At 29.4% G+C, this 15,058-nt stretch overlaps 1 protein-coding gene across 1 annotated transcript; it reads right to left on the minus strand.

The window, feature by feature from the left end:
• Positions 1-305: 305 nt before the first annotated feature.
• Positions 306-5,988, minus strand: LOC11436711 (protein SAR DEFICIENT 1). Its single transcript, XM_039827160.1, has 8 exons — positions 5,819-5,988; positions 5,652-5,727; positions 4,648-4,795; positions 3,660-4,070; positions 2,777-2,937; positions 1,907-2,104; positions 1,677-1,776; positions 306-1,093 (listed from the first exon to the last, which is right to left on the minus strand). Exons 1-8 carry the CDS (start codon positions 5,917-5,919, stop codon positions 831-833), a joined length of 1,458 nt encoding a protein of 485 aa, XP_039683094.1. The 5' UTR covers positions 5,920-5,988; the 3' UTR covers positions 306-830.
• Positions 5,989-15,058: the final 9,070 nt, after the last annotated feature.

Raw genomic sequence — 15,058 nt, forward strand, 5'->3', positions numbered from 1 at the left:
TTTGAACAAAAGAGAGAATTAGACGACATTTAGGGATTTGAGATTTAGGGATTTAAAGATTTGAGATTCAATTTGGGGATATTGATTTTTGGTTCAAGAACAAAAGTGACCATTTTCTACTTTGACTTTAGTCCATGTGACACTTTATATGTCATGTCATCGTAAAATATGTAGCACATCATCACTTAACATAATTATTTAACATCTGGGACGAAAATGATAACGGAAATACAGAATCAGAGACTTTTTTTATATTTAATCTTAAGTTAGAGACTTTTATGACCACGAGATGCTGAATCAGATACTAAATAACAATTTACTCTTTTCTTTATATAGTATAGAAGAATATGTATTACTAGCTACTAGACATACTATTGTTTCATGATCATAAATACATTAATATCAGAGTATTAGCTCTTCCCTACGAAGTAGCAGGTTGATTTCCACAACATTAGTCCCTGCTACCTTTACACTAAATCTAATTTGTTTATCTTCGATGCTTGCACTTGCTTTTATGTACAACCCAAAATCAAAGCAGCTTCTTTTACCATTTTGACTTTGACACATTATTTATGGGTACCACTTCTACGTAGCTTTCCTATTATATTTGCTTACTATAACATTTGTAGGAATTTAATAGAATAGGATTTGGTGTTGTGACAACGTCCTGCTGTAATGGATTTTGGCCGTCCGATCTCCAATCGATGGCTGAGATCAAACTGTGAAAAATAGCCAAATAAATTTAAATTGTTGAATCACTTTTCTATTGCTGCGATCGGCTATTGCGTGAAGCAGTTACAACAGACGATTCAGGTCCGCATTTAATACATCTAAAGTTGTCTTGTGAACCCATTAATGTCCCTAGGGACAGAACTTGAAGGTGTCATGTCCCCATCTGATTGTGAACCTGTGAAGCCAAAAGGAAATCCATTTGCATTTGGTAACCACTCACCACTAACCATTTGTGCATTATTGCTTGGTACATAGCTAGCAATATTTTCTATAGATGGATCACCATAATATTGATTCTGATGATATGTTGTTGCTACTGTTGCTGGATGATTGTTTGGATATTGCTCCACAATTTGATCACCTATAATTAAGTTCATATTAACATTAATTTCATTGTAGAATAAAATGTAATTAATTATTTGTCAAATTCATAATTTAAAGTTTTTAAGATACTTGATAAAATGGAACTATATATACAAGCTAGTTGATATTTTTTTAGAATAATATCTAATAGTTTTGTATGAGATTTGTATTCATTCACCACTCTTAACATGAATTTGTTTTTTGCACAGATTTGTATGAGATTTGGATTCGCTGCAATCGATAAATTCACACATTCAACATATTGGTCACATCGGTTAAGATTAAATTGAGATCAGATGATCGATTAAAATTTTGATATATATTTTGATTTTTTTTAAAATGAAATGTCGAGTTTAAAGTCTAAGTCATTTGATCACAACGATCACTAACATGCCGACTACATGAATACATGTATTGTTATCCAGTACAACATATCTTGTGTGGTGCTACGAAGCCAATCAACATGAGTATATGAACTTATTTCTATCAACAAAATAACAACTAACATTTGCTATTAAAAAAAATGTATGTATAATGTAGCTTATTGAGAACAAAAGTCATTGATGATTAATTGAAAATACCTTGGGTTAACAAAGCAATGTTATCATTTAAAACCCCATCAATTTCCTCCAACTCATGCCATTTTGTGTATGCTTCTCCCACCAATTTGTCTATATAGCTCTGCCAATTTTGAAATGGTATGGCACCAATTAAAATGAATTAGAGGACCAACATCTAGCATATATATAATAATCTACAGAGTAATACTACAAATGTGAATCTTGAGTAGTAGATGGTTAATATATTGTACCTTATTCATTTGGCTCAAGTACTCTCTGCTGGAAAATTCTTGTCCATTGATATTAGCTTTGATAAATTTACATATTGGATTCAGAAGAATGATAAATTGAGGTCCACGGTATCTATAGATCTTGCTCCCCATGTCACAAGTCATTGCATGCTTCATTGTGACTTTCCACATTTTATCAGACATCCCTATGCCCAAAATCTGATTTCAGATAAATTCATCAATAAAAAAGTAATTAGTTCATATTGCTTCACAAATAAGAATCTAATATATTTAATTAAAGGAAAATGCTAATAGCACATGTTAAAGGAAATATATATAGTAATTCTATCTCAAAAGTCGTCTAATCAATTTCTTAAAAGTACCCAAGCTACTCTTTTCAGTATAAAATTTTTACTTTTAAATTTCTTCACATGTGTCATAAGAGCACAAGTTAATAGATCATTAAGTTTAAATTCAAATTTGCGGTCTAACTTAATCCTTTGAAGAAATTGATCTTGTATAAAGTTCTTTTTGTGTGTGTAGATAGACGAAATGACAAAGTCATCATAAACTCACACACATAGTGGAGGTGCCGGGATTCGAACCCCGATCATGACGTCCGACCTAACAATTTGGACATTTTTGTCACTTGAGCTAGGACTTTTTTATGAGACGATCTTGTATAATGTTCTACGTAGTTTAATATGTTTAAATTATTGAAAATATTAATAACAAATATATTCAAATATGTTGACCTAATAGAACTAAGACTTTTTTATGAACTAAAGTGTGATTTTTTAGATAAATAGATCCTAAACAAAATTAGCATAAAAATAGAAATGTTTTGGAGTAATCTATATTATTTTCACCCCTAATTATAAAGATATATACCTCTCTTAGCTTTGGAGTATCAATAGCTGCTAATTTAAGAAAGTCTTGCACTGTTATGATCCCCTTAGCCATCATTTTGTGGTGGAAAGCTCCATCTTTCCCTATCTTCTCTAGGCGCCACACATCATCGCTAAGCATTGGTGGGTGGTGTTTTTTGTACACTGATAATGATAATGATGAAAACAATGTCAACAAGAAATTAAATTTAGATATTTAGCATGTAATACTTTCTTAAAAAAAAAACTTAAGTAATACTTCTAAACTATGATTCCCTTAACAGGCAAATATGTTTATATGCAACTCATAAAATTAATACTACATCAAAGTAAGATTTAAAGTACTACTTTTGTTTAGGAAATGGACCGTCTCCATTTTTTTGTGTAAATACTAAATATAAACAATATTTGCACACTCAATAACATAACTACAACAACAAAAGTGGGGATCATCTTATTAATATATTTAGGCTTAATTACACTTTTGGCCCTCGTATTTTGACCAACTCAAGAAAATGGTCCTGCCTTTTTTAAATCGAACATAACCGTCCCTAAACTATCATGTTTTTGTTGTTTTAGTCTTAACTCCTAATTTCTCTTCCAAAAACGCTGATGTGTCTAATTTTTAAGTGATTTGGCAAAAAAAAAGTGCTTACTTGGCAAATCATCAATGGAAAACACATTAACATGTAAACAAATTCAATTTTTAAAAAACAAAGTTAGTTGGAAATAAGTGTTTAGTCATTGTCATCAAATATATTCCAATCTATATTGCAATAATATATCATGCTACACAAAAAATTAAGTCATATTCAGGATAACATATATAGAATATAATATACCAAGTTTATGATTTAATATACCAAGTTTATGATTATAAAACTTACATTCTCCACGATGATCCCTAACAACAAATGCCTCAGTCATGCCTTCTTGAATCCTAACACTTTGATTACTCCCATGATTCACCTTAACTGCAACCCTAAATTTCCTGCACTTTATCCAGCTAGAATTATCTGTGAACTCTATGTCCCCAATTGGTGCAATTCCACCTCTCATAGTAAGGTTCAATTCTCCAGAAAGTAATGGTCTCTTCCCAGGTCTTTCCTTCACTATGTCTTTATTGAATTCTTCACTAGTCCAATTCTCGTTTTCATCATGTGGAAAATCTCCATCAAGTACAACAATCTCTAGCTTTATAGGGTAAGGAAGACTTGTTTGAACAATTTGGTTATTGTTTGTTTTGTCAACAAGACTTATGCAGATAGGCTTACCTTCAGCGTCGAGTATTCTACTACCTGTGAAAATTGGGACGAAGTTAACTCAATGGTAGAAGTTTGACCAATACAAGAAAAATTTAATAACGACGAAAACTAGAGATGAAAAATATAAATTTGGTAATCAAATTTGGCATCTCTAAGTGACTAAATTAGAGGTGTGGACCACCAATATTATATTAAGGGCTTGTTAGCCCTCAATAAAGGCTCACTAGCCCTAGGGGGCACGCCAATGGTCTTAAGAGGCGTAAATCGCCTTTCCTAGCTTCTAGAAGCTTCTAGAGTGTCTGCCTACTAACTTGGGGGTCTAAACTACTTAAGGCCCAAGAGACAAAAACAAACTCAATCAAGGCAACTTAGGGCCTGAGACACGAAAACAAGCTCAATCAAGGCTATAAATACCACACTTGAGAGTATTCTATGACCTAAACAGATTAAACTCTAATTTTAGATATTTTACTTACTGCAAGTACAAGGTGGATTTTTCCTTTTTCTATCTCTAAATTTTCGTCATTATTTCAACTTAATTCTATTGTAACTATAAGGGTCGGAATTCATCTCAAGAAATGGTTGTAAAATGAACATTAGTATCATATACCGGTGAAAATTGGGAGGGAAAGCCTTTTGCTGAATGAGAGTTGTAAGGTTGGTTGTTGATCCCTTGGTGCTTGGATTCTTAATGAAGGTGACCTGTTGATGGAAGATGGACAGCACTTTCCAATTGCTCTATCTACCTCTTCACTCACCTAACCAAATGAATCATATAATAAAGTAAGCTTTCATGAGAAAATTATAACTACATAATGAGAAATACAAGTAGTATTCAATTAATTGATGCAAGATTCGTAGTTAGGTGGAGTTGGTTCTTTGTAGTATGAATAGCTAGGCGGAGACTGCTGCAATTGGAGATTTCATACTGATGGTTGATACAGTTGACATTGCAGTTAGCTAAAGACACTAAAAAATTGAAACACAAACTTTTGGACACATTATTTAGCCACTCACACGTAAAAATACATTTTTTTTAATTATTTGAAAAATAAATATGATCTAATTATTTTCTCTCTTTAGCTTTTCTCAATTATGTGTGCCTAAATTTATTGACCAAATACTTGTGTCTAGACAAAGTATTTTCCGGGTTGTTTAATATAGATATGCTTTAACCGTACATCATTCTATTTTTAATAAAATATTATTTTTAATCTCTATTTTACATTATAATAAAATTCATTTTTTTATTAAAAATGGTAAATTAGGTCTATATTTAAACCATATTTTAGAGAATCATATTTAACACACCAATAAATTTTAAGATAATATCAAATATGGACATACATCCAGTGACCCAAACAACAATTTTTGTGTACAATATACTATTATGATACACCCTCATATTTGATGAGCTAGATTTTAATATTGAATTTGACTCAAATAAATTTTAAGATGATATATCATAGAATGTATAATATAAATATATTGTTTGTTGGGTCAGCTATTATCAGGCCACCCCAACCCTAACTCATGAGAAACAAATTAATCTCATTAACCCTAAATATGTATGCATCTTTGTCAAATGTCATGGTAAAGTTTGACTTGACTTACCACTCTTTTAAGAAAAGGTTCCAAAGCTCCTAAAAAGTTCTGCATATTTTGCACTTTAACTGCTGTTTCTATTACACTGTCAATAAGAATTCAATATATCATGCATACGAATGAGATTAGTAAAAAAAAATGAAGCATAAAATGTAGATTAGAAAAGAAGTGCATACGAAGCAAAAGAAGGTCGACTAGTAGATGATCTCATTCGTTTGTCGTTTGGATTGTCTTGATCTTTATCATTAGAATCATCAAAAACCCTTTTAGTAGCCATTTTTGCAAAAGTGTTATGAAGCAAGAGTTAAGGTTTTGATGTCTTGTAATATGAGAAAGATGAAATATATCAAAGGCGAGTAGAGAAGGGAAGGTTGTCCAAGACCTTCCTATTTATAGCCCAAAAAATGGAATAGACTTTAGAATTTTGAAATACATATTAAAATAATTAAACATGCATAAAATAATAATCCGAAGCTTCTTAGAATGTCGGAGGAAATATCCAAGAAAATAGGATATAGGGTCTAAAATTAAAAATGTTGTTGAAAATGATGTGCTTTTGTGTAACGACTTGGCATATTAATTTTCAAATATTACACTGTTTGGTGATTGTGACCATTGACTATCATTGTTATGGAAAAATATTTTTTTACATCCATCATCATAGGATAGAAATGAAGAGAGTTTATGATAAAGATACAACGAGTATTTTTATTTGATCAACCATTTGAAACAACTTTTATGACAACTTCTTTTTTCTATTTTTTAATTGATCAAAAATAGTAAAGAGAAAATTGAAGGAAAAAAAATAAGAACATAATATAAGTATTTGAGAGAAAGTTGTCAAAAAAATGTCATAAAGTGGTTGTAGAAATATCATTTCTTATATATAATATAATAGTGAAAAACACATAAAGATAAAGAAAATGAAGTGTTGATTGGGTGTTTGAGAATTAAGCGTATCAAAATACAAGGGTTGCATTGCATTCTTATGGAACAAGGAACCTTGATCTTATTTTATTAAAAAAAAAAAGGGTATGATTTTATATAACATAATTCTAAGATATATTTTTTTGTTCGTCATGACAAATTTAGAGTAGTTTTTTTTTAGATTAAGTTGCTTTCAGTTTGTTTGTCTTTTTTTACTATTGCCAAAAAAAAAAATGTCTGTCTTCTTTATGGTTTGACACTTGGATGATTACCCATCTGGTCAAAATACATGTTTCTTGGAAGGATCGAATACGTGTTAAGAGCAACTAGATCAAAAATATTTATTGTGTCACGAATTCATCAATTATTAATTATTATACATGTAAATTCGGGTGCCAAAAGAAGAAACTCACTTGTAATTACTTACCTACAAATTAAATTATTATAAAGGGAAATACTAATTACTTGTATATTCAACGATATGAAAATTGTTTCAACTGTTCATTTGATGTTTTCTGAACTCAAACCACATTTCTTTGGCATTACCCATTTTGGAGTCTTATGCAAAGTCCTCGTGATTTTGTTTTATAAAGTGTCTAAATAGATTTATGAATATGAGTGTTGTTTATAAACTATCTTTACTTTCAATTATAATGAAATAAAAGACTTTTTTAATGCACTGGAAGTTCATATTGGTAGCCCCTAAGTCAAGGTAAAGGGGCTACGCTCGATTTCCATAAACAACAACAATATTTTAACCTCAAACCGCATTTCAAAAGTGCATCATTTGTTTTAGGATCTTGTGCAATGTCCTTAAAATTGTATCTTTGTTGAAATTTGTTTCACCATAGATAGAGTGTGAATGTTGTTTATAAACTGCGCTAAAATTAAATATGTTTTTAATTTGTACTAAACTTTTAAATTTTATTTCATCCCCATAAATAAATCGTAGTAATTTTTAGTGTAAGAAATTGAAGAGAGAAAAATGTTAAATTCGTCTTTAATTCCATTGTTAAATGCTAAAGTTGAAGATTAAATTTATTTTTTTCACCTCTAATTTTTGTTGACAAAGAAAAAAATATGATTAAATGTATAGGTCTCTATAAATTATATATTTTGTAAAGAAAATTATAACATTGAGTTTCTATGTAATTTCTTTTATTTTATTTTTAGTTTCCGAAGAAAACCACTTAAATAAATATCTGTTACAGTCATGTTGAATCCATTCCAATCAAAAGTACTCTTGTTGTTAAGAGATGGTAATACTATCTCTGTTTTATTTATTTATTTATTTATTTTCACTAATAGACGAGATGGCAAAGTCTTCATAAACTCACACACATAAGGTGGAGGTACTAAGGTTTGAATCCCAGTCATGACGTCAATCCTTACAATTTCGATATTTTTAGCAGTTGAGCTACAACTTATGAAACTATCTATGTTTTATTTTTTTTTTTCAATAATTAGGAGGTTATTGAAAATGTCTAATCAAAAGGATAAACAGAAAGAAGTACAAACGATTTGCAAAACAAAAGATCCACATGCAAACACCTAAATATCCGTAATTTTCAAAGAAACAAAAAATAAGAAACTCATAACCTTGCCCTAGCTTATGCTAGTTATGCTCTAACTTGTGTTAGAAGATAAGCTAACATAGTCGCTCATAACCTTGCTCGAGCGTCTATATTACATACTATTCTCGGTATTTTCTTTCATCCTCCCAATTGTATTCACTCTAATATTTTAGATGAAATGAAATAATTTACCTTTCCCTCGAAAAAAATAAGAAACTCTTACACGAAGCAACATTACTAGAAAATTATCTATTTCACAGGCTAAGAATCATTTGTGAAACGTAAAATTACCCTTGTCAAACATAAATTTACAATGAGCTATACAAGAAGCGAAAAGCCTCGCAAAATTTAGAATGAATATAGAATAACACCTATATTTTTCTATCGTTACTTTTCCCACTCTAAGATTCTCAGTGTGCCTTATTCGAATTATAGAATCTAAAATGTTTCAACGTATTTTTGGATGTTTTTATAGAGTGTTTATACCGTTCAGATTCTATCTACCCACATAATAGTCTTTGTCTTACTACTATCCCATTTTAAAGTACTCCCTCCACTCCTTTTTATAGGAGTAGTTTATAAACATTACAAGTATTAAGAAAAGTTGTTGGAATAATAAAGTTGTCTCAAATGTGTGTGACATTAATAGCATATTTAATATTAACTTTACATATATCAAGCAAATTGATAGCATCAATAAGGGAGAGTATATTTGAAAGAAAAAAGAGTAATCAATGCATGTAGAAACTTGTATATGATCTTATATACTTAGGGACTTTTTTATTTTATTTTGTAAGCTACTCTTATAAAAAGGAACGGAGGGAGTAATGCTTTTGACTAAATATGTACATTTTAAGAATAATGTCTTTTAGTTTAGTGGGTCTTACGAATAAGTCACACTCAATGTTCCATATACTAATTATTTTAGAGACTTTATTATTTTGAAACAAAACAAAAGCAATAAAGAAATATCATATATATATATATATATATATATATATATATATATATACACACACACACATCAATATTATGATACAAAGAAAAATTAAATCAATATAGATTGACTATCAGGGTTTACTCTATTAATACCCCACTAGCACTAAAAGTCAATCAAATATTAACTCAATAACTATTGATCAAGTGTTAGCATCAAGCACCTTTTGGGCAGGGCCGTCCCCGTGAAATAGGAGGCTCGGCTCTCTTTTTAAAAACAGGCCCCTAGTAAAATAAAACGTAATTTTTTTTGTCTAGCTAAATTTCATTAAAAAAACCAGAATTAGAAGAAGTTCTAAACATGAAAGGAATTAACAAAAATTAAGTGAAAGAGGTGAAATTTATCTAACGGTGTTGTTTGGATTTGTCACTCCTCTGTTGTGGAAAAGGGTAAATTTATGTACAAAAAGGATAATTAGAGTCTAGAAAAAACTCAAACGTGTACTAAAGAAAGAAAAGGATATAACATATATATTTTTTATTTATGTGGGGGGGTGGGTATTAGATTTAATTTTTCGTTAGAGGCCCGTAGCATTTGTAGGTCCGGCCTGGTTGAGCACCTTGCACACCCTCAAGGCGGGGCCTGCTTTTAGGCAAGATACTCTACTAGCAGACAAGGAGCTCTTTCCTATGTTAGTAAGTTATAGTTCTTTCAATTTTCACTTTTGATCTTCAATCGGAGATTGGAATGTCAATATTTTGAATCTTTTTATGAAACAAAGTTTCCAATAAAAAGTTTTACGCAACGAATCAATCTGATTAGGTATGTGATAGAGATGTGACCAAGGGTGTGTTTGGTAAAAAAAAGCTATAAGTTAGTTGATAGTTGAAAAGCTAGTTTATAGCTGATGGCTGATAGCTTATAGCTAAAAAGTTAGCTGATTAAAATTAAAAGTGTTTGGTAAAATTAGCTATTGAAGTGACTATAAATATAAAATGACATAAAAGGACATGCTTGTTTAATATTTTTTATATTATATATATAATTTTTATTACTTAACGCATTTATTTTTAAATATTTAAATATATTTCAAATTATTTTCATCTCCAAAATAATAAATGTATTTATGAATTCGATTGAATTTTTTTATTTAACAATTTTTATTTTATTTTTATAAATTTTATTTAACTAAACTTGCTTCACTATTTATTATAAATTTTATATAAAATTATATATTATATGAATTATGAGCAAAGTAAAAAAAAAAGTGGACAAGAAAATTTAAAAAGCCATACATGGTAAACGTGGTTAGTTTAAGAAGATAGTGATAAGTTTTTTTTTTATTATAATAAAATAAAATAAAATTAAGAAAAGGTTAAAATGGGAAGAAAGTATAAAAAGCTACAAGTTATAAGTTAAAAGTCTACTTGGATTAGCTTCTTAAAAAACGCTATAAGCTAGTGAGAAAAACTTTTTACTAAACACATCTCATTTTATCAAAACAAGCTTATAAGCTAGTCCAACAAGCTATAATCTAGCTTTTTTGTATTACCCTCTTTTCTTTTTTGGACAAACATTAATGGCTAGAAGCGTGTTGTATTGCATGTGTAATTGTTTGTGTCACTAAAGTTCAATAAGGAGCTATCAAACTTTCCATGTCCAAAATAACGCATCAAGTATTTATAACTTATTTTGTCAAAAAAAAGTATTTATAACTTATCATAGTTTTTTTTTTGTACAACTTATCATAGTATTTAATTTTGACTAGGAAATAAAATGTTGCAATTAAATTTCAAGAAAAAAATTCTATGTTAGGTAATTAATATTACGCGGTTATAAAACACGTCTTGTGGAACAAACAGTAGAATTTCTTAATTATCAACAACCAAAAAAGAGTGTGGAAATTTTACTAATATATAGAAACTTGTTGTTCAAGCCATAAAAGGGGTTTTGCATTTGAAACCGAGTGAAAATTTTCAAGCAGGTTTTGGTCGTGACGTTTTGACTCAATTTTGAGTTTTTTAATTATTTTAAAATTGTCTAGTCTAGAAGACTGCTGGGTAAACTACATCAGCATTTGTGTCAATTACAAGGAAAATCTTAGCTTTGTGCTCTTCTAAGAGATCACATGCAAAGAAATTAAATATTATTTCAAAAAGATATTAAGAAACTTTAAATATAGAAAATTAATTTTGGAAATTATGTATTAATGTATTAAAAATTTAAAAATTTATCTTTTCATTATAAAACTTTTCTTTGAATTTATTTTGTAAACTTCTTAATTTGTGTCCTATACGACATAAATTAGCAAGATCTTAGTTAAAACATGAATTTATCATATAAGAAAAAGAACTTATTTTCTTAAGTTTCAAATATTCTAAAACCCACATTAGTTAGTTTTGTCCCATGGACTTAGGATCATGAAGTATATTTCGATGCCATTTTTATGGATTAGTTCATAGTTCCTCAAATTAGGCGATCTGTTTACTCTAATTTAAGTTGGTGGAATTAGTTCTCCAAATTAGCCGATCGGATATCATGTACCGTTAAAATATGAGTTTTAATCTCTTAACTGGACGAGAAATCTAAATTCACACATTCTTCATTTTTTTTTACATATTGATGATATCTTCTTTAGGTTTTTTCTATCGCATCTTCATACAAGAGCGACTCAAAAATTATAAGTCTAAAATTTATACAACTTTTTAATCCACAAAATAGCAAAATGAAATTGTTTTTCAATTCATCAGAAAATAAATAAAACGTTTGTCAGTTATTCATAATTGTTTTATTTATCAGAAAATAAATAAAACTTAAGCCTAAAGCGTTACTCTCTATCAATCTCATTGACAAATAACTTTAAATCATTCCTCTAAGAAAAACTTTAAACAACAACTTTAAACAACTGGTAATTTATTTATGAATAACATAATCATTTTTTAAAGATTTTTCCGTTAATAGTAAGAAAATTGTTCTGTGAGCCGTGTTCGTGGATGGGTTTGGATTGGGTTTGGTCAAACCCAAAACCAAACCAAATATGGTACTTCGGTTTGGGTAAGGTAAATAACCACCCGTTATACTATTGGGTAGGTTTGGGCAAACCCACAAATTTTTGGGTTGGGTTGGATTGGATAATGGGTTACCCAACTTATTTTTTTATTTTTTTAATATTAAATGATTAAATGACAAGTCCTCATAATTTTGTTTTAAAATAGTACTCTGCTTTTTAATTTTCTTAAAAAAAATTTAATCTTATTTTACTATAATTTTATACACCATAGAATATCAAATAATAAACTTCATCATAAAATACTTGCAGCAATCTAAAGTTGCATGAAATAAAATTGCATTAGTATCAAAATAACCAAAAAAATGTGACATATTAATTTGTAACTCTAGTATGTTTTGATTTTCAATATATAGGATACAATGTGTATGTTTGAAAATATAACTTTCTTCTACCCTATGAAAATAAAGATAAAAAATATTAACATTATTGGGTAAGTGGATTTTTTGGGTTTGGGTCTGATTTTACCTGAAACCCATTTATTTTTATTGGTTTTCCATTTTAGAAACCATACCCACCCAATCCAACCCATTTTTTTTTGGGTTTTTTTGGATAGGTTTGACCGGATTTTCTAGGTTGACCAAACCCATGAACACCCCTACCTTGCACTGCTCTAAATATAGTGAAAACACCGTCCTCATGAGTTTAGTGCAGTTAATAGAAACAATGCATAATAGATGTGAGGTTCAAGGTTCAAACCTAAGCCATCACTGATGACAGTCCGTCATATCACATTTTTAGAGTCTTTTTAATTAAGTTTTAAGTCTATTTTTATTAGTTAGTATTTAATTTAGAGTCTTTATTAGTTAGTATTTAATTTTGAGTCAATTTGAATAAATATTATTTTTTTTTGTCTATTAAGTCAAGCAAGAAAATATTGAAATTAATGGGTTATTATCATGATTATTGGTTATGTGATCAAACAAGAGTAAAACAAGAAGTGCCAAAGCCCAAAAGCAATGGTTATAATATTCATATTGAAGTTTGGGCTTGAGAAAATCAAATGAAAGAAAAGCATGACATGCTTGTGGAGAAAGAAAACAATCAGGAACTAGGTCGCTTGGAAAAATATAAAAGGAGAGCATTCATTCACGTTTTAGAGAGCCGAACAGTACATGATTACGATTGGACGATTTTGGAAACAAAGAGGATTCATTCACGCATGGCTAGAGGCACATGGATTTAGAGAAACAACATCAACAATAGCGCAAAGAAGATAAATTGAAGAGTGAAGCCGGCAACGATGGAACTCTATTGGTTTATATTTTCTCTACTATGTTGTTTATTTCTTTAATCATATCTAACTAATTTCCTTTGATTAAGCCAAGATGAATCTATGAATTAGTATTTGAAACTCTCTTTATTATCAATTTTATTCGGTCTTTATTCAGAATTATTTGTGTTCATTGCTTTTCATATGATTGTTTGCATGATTATTAACTCTAACTTCTTGCAATCACATAAATTGATCTTAGGAATTGAATGACTACTAACCCTAGCTTTTAATCCTGAAATAGTAGTTCTGTTTAATTCAACATAGGAACCTAGAGATAGAAAATTGAGGGTTATGACATATGAACCAAAAAATAATGTAGTGAAAACACCTATCGAAACTTCCATTAGATTTTGCGAGAAAAATATTTTTATCCCAAGATACGTTTTGACATGAAGTGGGGTTCTGCGTTTGCCGTGGATGAATGGTGATACGAGAAAGAAGATTTAAATTAATGAAGTGGCTTGATAAAATTGTAATGTAAAAAATTTTTATGCTATTTTTAATTTAGTAGAACCATGTTGCACCTATAATATTAATGAAACATAATATGTTGCTAGTTACTAACTTTGTTGAACAATCGTATAGTATAATATGTCAGTATGCTTGTGATGCTCTATATTTTCATTTGCACTAGGTATGATTATTAAGATAAATTTTAACGGTGTTTGTATGACGGATGTTGGATAAATGCACACAACATTGAAATTTGATTATATCACCAAGCCATTTGAAATGTTATTAGAGCCGAAGGATATTTTATTATAGTTAAAACAATAACTAAACTACTTTTTCTATTTAGCTCGTGCTGACACTTGAAGGATCATTGATATTGCATGTCTTTCCTTACATCTCTTTGGTTGATGATAACGATAACTAGAAAACAAGTTATGTTGTTAGGGTTTTTCATAAATATCATGATGTTGAAGAAATGTTTAGTTGGAGATCAGGAGAAGAAACTGAACCAATGTTGTATGTTTCGAGTGAAAGTGAGTAGCTGATGTGGAGTTGTATTAAGTTATGTTATATTTAATATGTTTATCTAGTTTGTGGGATTTAATGTTCTGTATTTTCAATGAAAATCTTCACTTTTTTATTTAATCCTAGTTTGTGGGATTTAATGTGTTCTGTTATGTCCAATGAAATTCTTCACTTTTTTTATTTAATCCTAGTTTCTGAGATTTAATGTTTTGTTATGTCTAGTGGAAATCTTCACTTTTTTATTTAATTTTATGTAATGAGTATGTTTTTATGTATCCATTAAATTTTGGTACTTCATTGGAGTGGTTATTAAAATTTTGTAGTGTTCAACCGATATTTTCATATAACCAACAGCTTGAAGCAGATGAGCATAATTGTACAAGCAAATAATCTATTTCTTTTCTAAGTGAAAAATTATTCATCAGTAGTTTTGATGACCACACAACATTAAAGTTAAGACGGTGATACAATAGAAAACTTTAATAATATTAATGCAACTTAATAAATTTTCAACAATTATTGTTTACGCTTAATTGCGATATGATCTATACAATTGATTAACGATGACAATAGTATAAACAGATGCATGAGGAAATATAAAAACCAATGTAGAACAATTAGATAGAATGATAGATGAAATGGTACAATAGATGAAGG

Source organism: Medicago truncatula, chromosome 6 (assembly GCF_003473485.1).
Source record: "Medicago truncatula cultivar Jemalong A17 chromosome 6, MtrunA17r5.0-ANR, whole genome shotgun sequence".
Taxonomy (NCBI): domain Eukaryota; kingdom Viridiplantae; phylum Streptophyta; class Magnoliopsida; order Fabales; family Fabaceae; genus Medicago; species Medicago truncatula.